Source organism: Clavelina lepadiformis, chromosome 9 (genome assembly GCF_947623445.1).
Source record: "Clavelina lepadiformis chromosome 9, kaClaLepa1.1, whole genome shotgun sequence".
Lineage (NCBI taxonomy): Eukaryota > Metazoa > Chordata > Ascidiacea > Aplousobranchia > Clavelinidae > Clavelina > Clavelina lepadiformis.
In genome coordinates, this window is record NC_135248.1 from 3491053 (window position 1) to 3501666 (window position 10614).

At 36.9% G+C, this 10614-nt stretch overlaps 1 protein-coding gene across 6 annotated transcripts; it reads left to right on the forward strand.

The window, feature by feature from the left end:
* Positions 1-1507: 1507 nt before the first annotated feature.
* Positions 1508-10464, forward strand: LOC143470363 (uncharacterized). 6 transcript variants are annotated; one of them, XM_076968434.1, is made up of 9 exons: positions 1509-1950; positions 2696-5191; positions 5293-5382; positions 6586-6703; positions 6900-7069; positions 7601-7699; positions 8585-8690; positions 8775-9014; positions 9084-10464. In XM_076968434.1, exons 2-6 carry the CDS (start codon positions 5144-5146, stop codon positions 7607-7609), a joined length of 435 nt encoding a protein of 144 aa, XP_076824549.1. In that variant the 5' UTR covers positions 1509-1950; positions 2696-5143; the 3' UTR covers positions 7610-7699; positions 8585-8690; positions 8775-9014; positions 9084-10464. The 6 variants fall into 6 exon arrangements, with proteins under 6 accessions (XP_076824550.1, XP_076824549.1, XP_076824548.1 ...); XM_076968435.1 differs by having other exon boundaries at positions 1508-1950; positions 2696-5234; positions 8585-9014; XM_076968433.1 differs by having other exon boundaries at positions 8585-9014.
* Positions 10465-10614: the final 150 nt, after the last annotated feature.

The window sequence follows — 10614 nt, forward strand, 5'->3', positions numbered from 1 at the left end:
GAAATTTATATCTGCCGCACAGTATGCAAAGAATGCAGTCTGACCAGACTGCAGAGTTTGGCATAGGTGCACTCAATACTGTTTTTTATGAGCTTCAGTGCTGCACTTTAGGTGCACTATTTTGCACTTAATGACTTGGAAAAAGCTTCTGTGCACTCAATTACAGAATCATAAACTAATGCAGTCTGGGTGCAACGCATGCAAGAATGCAATGCACAACTACAGGACACCTTTGTAAGCTAGATCCCAGCTACTCAAATTGTGACGTCATCTGGTTGCGCACTTGTTTACTAGATTCCAAAAATTATTATCATCAAAAAGCGCGGGTTATGCTTGTTCATATCGGGAGGCCTAGGGCCTAGGCTATACTATATTACCTTTTTCATTTTCCAATATCCTATCACAACGTGCACTTCAACAACTCAAACCTCACCATAATGACAAGGAAACATGACCCACGCTGCTCGCAAATATATTTTGAGAGAGCGAAACAGGTTATTTAGTATAAACAGTAAAATATTTCGTCAAGTGAAAATATTGCCGCATAAAAACTATACCACCGACCAAACTTGTCGAAAACACCTGCAAATGTTTTCGAAAACGGTTAGTAAACTTGGTTGAACTCGTTCAGTTGAAGCTTCTAATAGTTCAGATTCAAATGCATCGCCAAATTTCAGTTAAGCGTTTATTCGGTGGCGCTATAGCTATAGCATAAAAATTAATATTATTTAGATATAAATACTTTAATTCAGATATATATTTAATTGAATTTGTTCATAGTTATAAACATATTTTCGCCGATTGCTTGTAGACAATTTAGAAATCTGTTTCTCACAAAATATAAATTAGGTTACTTCGCGGCAGCTGTTAAACTGCTTTGCTGTTGGGCAATAAAGCGTTGTTATTGCTGACTATACCTTGGCAAAGGCTCGATGATTCAGCTGATTAAAAATCTTTTCGAATTAAAAGGGACTTGACTTATCTTATCAATTTCAGCCAATATTAACTAGTTGTTTGACCTCGCAAGCACTTGTTCTATGAAATAGTTGTCATGGATATTTGGTATTGCGTGTGATGTCATTAACTTTATGGGTGCGACGTATTGCTTGACAGCAAATATATGAATTTGTAACATAATAGCGCAAATTCGAATAACATACGCGCAAATTTTGATATGTTGCGATATTGTAATGCACTTTGCCGATGAATTAAAAAGTGTGTTGGCAAGAGGCAGCAGCAAATGTGTTTAAGCTTTCAAGATATCAACCATGATCGGTATTACAATTCCTAATACTTTCACTTTCGGGGCATAAATTTACTGTGTCAATTGCCTAATGAACATGCAATATTGAAACAATATGGCCAGTGTGGAGACTATAAGTAATAAAAATACAGTTATTCACACTGTCCTATACAGAACTACAGCGGGCCAAAGCGGCAAAGACGTTGTCCCGGTTTTGTAGGGTATTATAGTACTGTAGTTACGTGGAAACCTTGGTCGCTTCTCTTTTGCAGCATTGCAATGGAAAGAATACTAAACAGAAGTGTTTTTGTAGTTTACTTGCCCCACACCCTCTACGGCTAAGATGTGTTGTTTTGTGTGAATTAATTTTATTACGTGTAGTATGGCTGACCGCTTGATGATTTAGTATAAAGTAGGTTTCCTATGAGCACCTGCAAAAGTGTCAGATAACACCATAGCAAAGCGTACTCGGCTGGTATCAATAATCTGTCAAGTGTAATACCTCTTACTTGCACCAAACCATAAACACTCGCTTGTGATTTTGGCAGAAGTTGGTAAAACCATTTCACCAGATAAAATATTTTGTCTTTTAAAGCTGCTGACGGTGGACAAGAGCCCGGCATACCTGAGCCACGAGGTGAAGGTGAACGAAGAAACTTTTCTGAGATGTAAGCGCGTAAATAGCAAAAGCACTTGTTTTACATCAGGTAAGGAACGATTTTTATTATCTCTTTGTATTAGTCCTATTCGACCACATCTGCCGTACAGCGAAATGCTTTGTTTGAGTTGCCTGATTTTTTATAGCAAGGGCACGCTGTTGTATTACGTGTGTAAAGTCAATTTCTTTTTCCAAGTAACTGTTAAGTCATTGGTAAGACGTAGTTCGAGCATTGCAAAATTCAAAAAGACGTTCTTTCGGAAAACTTGTTTAAACAGTTACGTGCGTTAACTGGCGGTTGTGTGCGCACCTATAAAATCGATGGCGATTATTTATGAAAGAGATTTTAATTAACTGAAAAGAACAAACAAAAAAATGTGCTGAACTACAGAAATTCCTTAAGACGTTCGCGGTTTGCACCTAAGTGTTGTTTGCAAATCAGCACTTTACGACTTCAGCTTTATGAATTATTAGCCGAGAAAACTGGAAATTTTCTGTTTTTTAGTTTTTAGCTTTGTCAAAGCAAATAAATCTTTCTCGAAACTTTACGGTTGAGGTTAAAGCTTACGCATCAGGTTTTATTGGGATCTCCTAAATGTCAAATATCATTTATGAATATGAAAGCGTCTTGTCACGAGGGGTTTATTGTACTATACCTGGCCTGGTCTTCGATTTATCACCATTTCCGCCCCTTGACGTGTCTTAAGACACGCGATGAAATATTTGTTTGACTATTTCAAGGAAAATTTACGAGTAGTTTTACTTGTTTAACAGTAACCTACATTTCATTGCAGGCGTTCGCAAGCTAAATGCATACGACAACGTATACATATCCACTACGTACCCATCTACACGAGTTGATATGTTTCGAGACGTTTCATTTTTCGGTTTGGTTCTGTGGGCTCCTGGTCGGTCAAGAGATGAATTATAGTTTGTTTAATAAACGTTGTGCCTTCTTTTTCCAGGCCTTGCTTGTATATCTCATTTTATTTTCAAGTCGCTTCCTACAAAACGTTGGTGCTGAAATTTGCGTGACCTTTTCAATCATAAATCGTGTCTTACGTCACATACCGTATATAAATCATATATAACTGAACTGCCAAAACTTAACTGTCGACTACACTTTTGCCTTAAACTTGAATGCAATTCAACTGCACTGCCAACTTTGTTGCTAGTTGATAAATCATACCTTTTGTTTTGTCTCAGCACCACCGAAATGTTTCCTAAAAGTTCTATGATGTTTTGTTGTATTTACATTGACTTTTGTCTTGCTCCGAAGGTGTTCTTTTGAAATTTCATTGAACTGTAGTAGAAACAGTAAGGTTATAGAAAGAACTGCATGCAGTATATGTAACTGAGACTGGATTTCATTGTTTTATTACGAAATAGATTGTTAGATAATTCGACAGAGTGTTTTATATTACGGCCTGGCGATAGCAATAAGCAGTTTAGTAAACAATTTAAAAACATAACGTACTAATCACCTAGTGTGTTGCCACGTTACCAGTGCAGTTATTTGTTCCATATATGCCCACTGTGAACGTTTTGATTCATAACTTGAACAGAAAATTTAATGCCCGTTGTATGTGTTCGACAATACTTTTATATATTGTTTGGTTAAGTGGCGTGGCTTTCTAGTAAAACAGCTGTAACTCTGTCACGTTGGTGTTTTGCAAAGTGTCTTTACAATGAAATGGCGCACTTTATAACGCATCGATTGATTCTGTTAATCTGCCATTTTTAACGCTTTTATATTTTTATAGGAAAAACACTGCCGTATTTCTTCAGTCTTAAAAGTGTTCTTTTATCCCCCGTTACTGCCAGTATTGACGCAGTCATCTATCATACAATCCACTCGTCACATTGTGTTGGCCACTGTGCTATCCAAGGCCAGTAGCATTACTGTTAAGACTTTATTTCAAAAGAATCTACATTTGGCCCTTTGTACATTTAAATGTCACAGTGATCACTATCACTGTGACCAGTTGTAAGCCTTGTCTGTGGAGCCGCTAAATTTTGCTGAAGCATGTCGCACACCAGTATAATAAACTGTTTTTTCTTGTGGATCATTACAGATTGTGGTCTTTTTTCGCTGTGTCATTGTACTTTTTTCATTTTAATCGCGTCTTGTAGCTTAATAAAATAGCACATTGTAAGCTAGAAACGCCCAAGGTGTTTTCGTCGTTCACTGTTCGTTCAGCCTCATCCGATCCAAGCTACAGCAGTTATAAAACTGGCCATTAAATTTTTACAAGGTTGTAGCTTTTACGATAAAGAAATTACCCACTTTGTAAAATGCAGCACCGACATTTTTGCAGAAAGTTTTCTGTTCCATCTTCTGGTGTTAACAACGGCTCATAGAATATGACTGCAATATATTTCACCACTTTGTGTAACGACAATTTGTATATCCTCTAATTTCTATAGATTACAATTTCATATAGGTATTAATATTATATTTAAGAGCAGTTGTAACTTACATTCACAAAAGAATACAGGCTATGAACATAAGATGTTTTCGAAGACTGCTGGGCATCTCATGCAAAGAATACATTAGTTGAAAGACGAATCACCCGAAAATGTGAGGATGTTTTGAAAAACTTCAATAGCTACGAAAGAAGATGGAAACTACAATGGTAAGGGCATGAAGCAAAACTAACACTTGGGCTCACAAAGACAATTCTGCAAGGAACGATAACAGCAGAGGTAAACAACGAAACGTTGTGAGGGTCGAAGAAGATAGTGTTGTGAGGTGACCGCACCGAGTCAGCTATAGAATACTTTGGTTTAAAAGCAAACTTCTTGAACAATTTATCTCACCAATTCTTTTTTTGGTTGTCGTGTATATATAAGCCCTTTCTGTCCTTCTTCTGAAGCTTTATTTCATGGGACGATCTTATTAGACAAATGGTGAAGCTGAAAGCCAGTAAGGCGCTCAACTTACCCGTAACAAAAGCTCTACAATGGACGTGTCGACGGTTATAAAGGTTATATGTATGTAATGTTTTACTGGTACCCGCGGTGGGCGTAGAAGTGCGAAACCTAGCTAAATGATTTCTCACCTGTCATGTTCTGCAAACTTTTAAGTCGAGAATTCTGCGACATCTGAAGGAGACCAGCCGGGAATTGAATCCACAACGTCTGGTATTATGCCTGTTCCCGTTTGCCCATTGATTCATTGACCGAAATTTGCTGGGCTTGGAAGAATTATTACCATGTGATTACAAGCCGAATTAGCGCTCATGACCAAAGTTACGCAATTTACTATCAAGCTCCAGGACTGTAAGCATGTGCGTCATGATTTTGCTATTTTTGGATGAGTTGCTTTAAATGGTGAGTTTTCAATTTCTACCTGGAACTATGGATGATTAACTGTAACGTTTGGACAAAGGTTTCGATTGTATCTCAAAAACGACGTTACAAACAAGAAAGCCTTCAGCTTCCAGTAGCGGCCCTTGGAAGAAGTTATGTTTGTCGCAAGGTAACGCTCACGAGCTTCCATAATTTCAGTGAAAAAGGAAAAAAATGTTATTGTCTCATCATACAGACATAATACATGGCCTTGCGTTGGCCATAACTTGCCTTGCTTGCAGTTCAAATTAGACAAAAGCTCAAAATCGTGTACTGTATTACTATGCTCCAAGTCTCACTACTACTGATAATACAATATTAACAACCCAGGAAAGCTTCAGTGCTGTGTTTCATGATGCACGCAGAAAGGTTCCAAAAATAACATTCGGTCTACTATAGTCAATACAGTAGTTTAGTAGTTGATGTAGTTTTCTCGGTTACTTTTGTAAGATATTGTTTGTTTCTACAAGCGTAATATCTTCCTGTACTGACTTTGGCTATGCTGACTTGTGCGCACTTTATTAACTTGAACATATAAAATGATGCGAAGAAACAAACATACTGAAACCACCGACAACGACAGTTTTAAAAAAGTATGAAGTATTTCTGCGCCATTTAACAGTTGCTTGTAGTAACCATTTCAATGCAAGTAATTTAAAATCTTTATCATAATTCTTACACTGTTTGTCTGAATTTACTTGATAAAACATCTGAAATCTGCCGAAGATTATCTGAGTTCTTCCTGGCTTCGTCAACAATAAAGATCCCAGATTAGCTTACAGTGAAAAATTATCAGCAACAACAAGAGACCGTGAGACCCACAAAAATTAAAAGTCCACATCGCCTACACCAATACAGATCTTAAAGGTAGAATTCAGAGGTTAACTGGTTGTTTTGTCACATGCTTGCATTAGAAAGTGATTTATAGATATAATGACAAAAATTTTAAATTAATAAAGAAATGAAGTTGAAGTTTTTTCCACATATGACGAAACACTTTACAATTTCTTCATTCGCCTTCATTTCAGACTACACAAAAGTTGGTCTTAATAGTTTTGAGAACCTGAAAAATGAGTTTTTTGCAGAAAGTTTGTCATACTGAATTATAACAAAATATAGCGGAAGCTTGTTGTTAACTTGAATATGAAGGCTGATTAGATTACTTAAACTTTACCAAAGTTGGTTAAATTAGTTTAATGGTTGCAGAGGTTGGTGAAGTTGCTTCGTGTTATTCAAATTTTCGTGATAAGTGAAATTGAGTTAACAAGCTTCCACTGTATGCTTATATAAGATTTCGTCTTTGTACGTTACTTTGGATAAATTACTTTCACAGGTGAACTCTTTCCAGACTCTGGAATTGGAGCCAACACTCGTCATCAAACAAACAATTTTTCATCGTTTTACCATAAGCTTTTCTAGTGTTCTTAACCAACAACAAAAGAATAAGCCAGGTAATATGTTGTGACTATCTGTTTATATATTAATTTTTTGATTTGGCATTTATTTTTTTCTTGGTAATGGTGTAGATTAGTAAAGATTTTTTAACATGACATGTAAAAAAATAAAACCTGTCTGGGCTTGGCTTTCTGTACATTTTACAGTTATTAATTGAAATTGGTATTTAGCATCCCATTTTTTCAATTTCAGAAAACTCTCATAGTGTTGTGCCTACACAAGTAGTTCAGCTTACACTTTCAATGATAGCAATACCCACTCATCATGCCTCCTCGTTATTGCAAGATCTTCCGTTCCACTCAGGTCTGGTATATGACCCCTCATATAACAGCCAACTTGCTTCTATTCTGTCTGCACTGAAGGTAGCTTATGATTGGATGTATTGCTAATTGCAACAAAGACTTGTGGTACCATACACCTTCAGCTATACTGGAGGTGTATATACAGCTATTACTGTACATGACATTATAGGTGTTTTTGAATGTGCTATGAGTAGTGTTGTCAGCTGTTGTATCAATAGATTCCTAGTCATCTTCAGTGCTAAATTTACGGCAAGTTACCTGCACATTTTCACATCCCAGAAAGATGTTCAAAATAATTTATAGTAAATTTAACTATAACATTTGGAGGTTTTGTGCGAGCTGTTGTTATCACCAATGCCCATCAACACAACCTGCATTAGGTCCCCCCAAAAAAATAATTTAATTATGTTTTCTGCTGAGCTTCAGATGTATTGGTTTTTACAATGATAAATTTGTGTAAATGGTTGTGTGCAATATATTCTAGAGCGTCTGAAATGCCATTAAACACAGGTATTTAGTGCCAGTGTTTATCTTAATTTTGTAATGGACAGTAGCAAGATTTACTCAAACCAATATATTTCTGTTTTGCAGATCATGTGATGTTTTACTGAGTTACATAACTGGTTGTGCAGCTATAATCGCTATTTTCCAATTCAAGTTTTCACAAAAAGTTATCAGGATATAGAAGAGGTAATTTTAATGCAAATATAATTTCAACTTTGATTAGATTGAACTCTTAAACGAACATTGAATCAGCTGAACAGTGGCCGGTAAAAAACATGTGATCACTCACTCAACTGGCACTTGCTAAACTAGAACATAGAGCAGGGGTGGCCAGACCTGCTTCATGCTCGAGCCGCATATAACAAATTCCAGTTTTAAAAGAGCCACAACACAAACACAATAAAAAACACGAATTTATTCACTCACAACGAAGTGTAGCTATTGATAAACATTAGTGCTGCGTGGTGATACTATGAGTCTCCACCTGGGCTTCACCAACTCTTTTTGCAATTACAGTATTAGTATTACCATAACCAAGACTTAAAACTAGGTCAGCCCTGACGTACAGCTTCAATCTGACAGTTTACTTAACTACAGTGTACAAGTTAGCATACTTCTGTACAATAATGTACTTTTTGGAGTGTAATTTGATTATTACTAACAATGAGTCCATTGTTACTACGTGTGATAGAACGCATTGTTTCATAATCTGATCAAACAACTCGTCTAGACCGGGAAAATGCATATCTAATTCAACAATGCAAATTCATTAAAGAGCCGCAATCAAAGGCTCAAAGAGCCGCATGCGGTTCGAGAGCCGCAGTTTGGCCACCCCTGACATAGAGTAAGACCAGAATTAGCTTACATGTTGGCATGTACTAAAACAAAAATATCGTTCGTACACAGTTGGGCGTCGAAGTCTGTCAAAATAAATTCATTTCACAGATTTTAATTTTATTGTTTCTTACTAGCAATCAAGTAGTAGCCAAACACAAATATACCTTTACTAAACTATTACTATAACACTACCAATAGCATATTAGCTGTTATATACTAAAAATTTTCCTGTAGGTCAGTTTACCAGAGGACTTTGGATTTGCACAGTTGTCACAAACTGATCGTGAACCATGATTTATTCTCATCACAGAATGCACTTTCCTGTGATCAACCTGAAACAGTAAATACTTTTATGGTTACCTTGGGGAAGTTTTTTCTTCAGTATTTAATTAGCTTGGATTTTATTTTGACCTGATCCTCAAAGATGATGCGGAGCTCTGAGAGATTGATTCAGAAGAGAAAACCAGGCAGGATGGTGATTTATTCAAGTTGAGAACCTTGTGCGATTAATTGTGAAAGATAAAACTTAATAATGAAAAAAGAAGATACCAAAATACAGATTGAACATACTGGCTACTGTTAACCCACAAAACCTAATTCCTGATACCAACTATTTTATCGACCATTTCGCTTCAATTAAAGCCCTGCTTCAGATCGTTTGTTGGTAAGTTGTAGCGACATTTGCCCGTTCTATCTTAGCTTGAATCTTTAACACCAGCTGCTTATTGTTTAGTGTTGGCCGAGTTACATCGGCCCACGACAGCCTGGAGAAACACAGAACACGTAATAAAGGCGAAAGAAAATGCCGCAATGGCGATGGACTTACTACAGCAGAAATTTTCAACAAAAACCTTCACCAATCAAGGATCAGTGCTGAACATGCTTCTGTACCAGACCCAGTTCAATATGGGTGACAAGTTTCGTGATTTCTCAACCCCAATTTGGATAAGGGATTTACACGAAAACGTTGGTTTGCATATTAAGGGGCCAAACAACGATTTGATGATACAGTGTTGAGAAAAGTACAATGAGCAACTAACAGCAAGAATCCAGACTTGTAGCACCCCACTTGTGACTACAGCTATAATTGGAATGATACCTTAAATGAGAAGTTACTTCTACAGATTACGTTATATACACACAACTGCATACCATCTTTGATGTGTGACCTGGCTACATCACTTTGGTTGTAACTAGCCAGTGGCAGTCAAGTACCTCCGCTACAGACTCATTTTATTGGTCTTTTAACTGACCATGGAAACTTGAGAGTGAAGTTACTTGCGAAGAAAACTCCAACTTTATCAGACTTTTGCAAATGAGCTGGTGTTGATACTTAACCTGCCTTGTTTTCTTAACTCTTTTGCTTTCGCTACACTATGGCCTGGCTGTGGGCAAGTGTCTTTTATTTTCATTGATTTTAAAGCTTACTCCACATATTCTTCTTTAATGTGTTTTTTCGTTTTATTGTAATATCATTGCGTGTTTGGTGTTGGGAATGAATTGCGAACTTTCTTACCAAAATGATTTTATTGATTACCGATAAACAGCAAACGCAAGAGTGAGTACTAGTCAATACAAATCTAATTAATATATCGCTTAGCCAATATTGAAAGCCCTCATAGTAAAACTTGCTGGTAGAAGTGGCGACTCCTTTTTTGACCAAGCCAAATCATGATGCTGTAGTGGCCTGGGAGCCACATCCAATACCATTATATCAATTGTGGGAACGCAACTGTGATGTAAAATTTGGAAACTTGCTCTAAATAATTATGGGGAAACGCCGTTTAGTACGTTACCAAGCGATTTCATAACAACCCTAGTTGTAACTGAATGTAATTCCCATTGCCAACGTTTTGTGTTCTTCGTTCGCACGTTTTGAAATGTTCGTGTATTTTGTGTCGAGTATTTCCGTTCACACCGCTCTACGCTGTTATAAGCTCAAACTTCTGTGCGAGTGAGCTCAGACAGAGAGAAACAGAATCGTACAAACGTACTACGTTATTCGCGTAAATTGTAATTCGTTAGACTTGTTTAAAATGGTGAATGTTAAGTTTGTGTTTGTATTATACTCGGAATCTGTACAGTTCCTACAATAAAGGATTGCTTCTGATAAACGGTATCTGTTAATCGTAAGAACTTGCGGTTAGTAGACGTAAGGTTAGAGCATTCTAACCGCACGCAACCACGGAGTCAGATCATTAATTCGGCAGGTAAATTAAGTCCGAATAACATAAGTTAAGACAAGCAGTGACCTCTGCATTTTG

Excerpts from the sequence above, each read along its gene's own strand:
- LOC143470363 (XM_076968433.1), top strand. The coding sequence starts at position 5,144 with ATGACCAAAGTTACGCAATTTACTATCAAGCTCCAGGACTGTAAGCAT. Across the intron at positions 5,383-6,585 it reads GAAGTTATGTTTGTCGCAAG|GTGAACTCTTTCCAGACTCT; the intron begins GTAACGCTCACG and ends TTACTTTCACAG. Across the intron at positions 6,704-6,899 it reads ACAACAAAAGAATAAGCCAG|AAAACTCTCATAGTGTTGTG; the intron begins GTAATATGTTGT and ends TTTCAATTTCAG.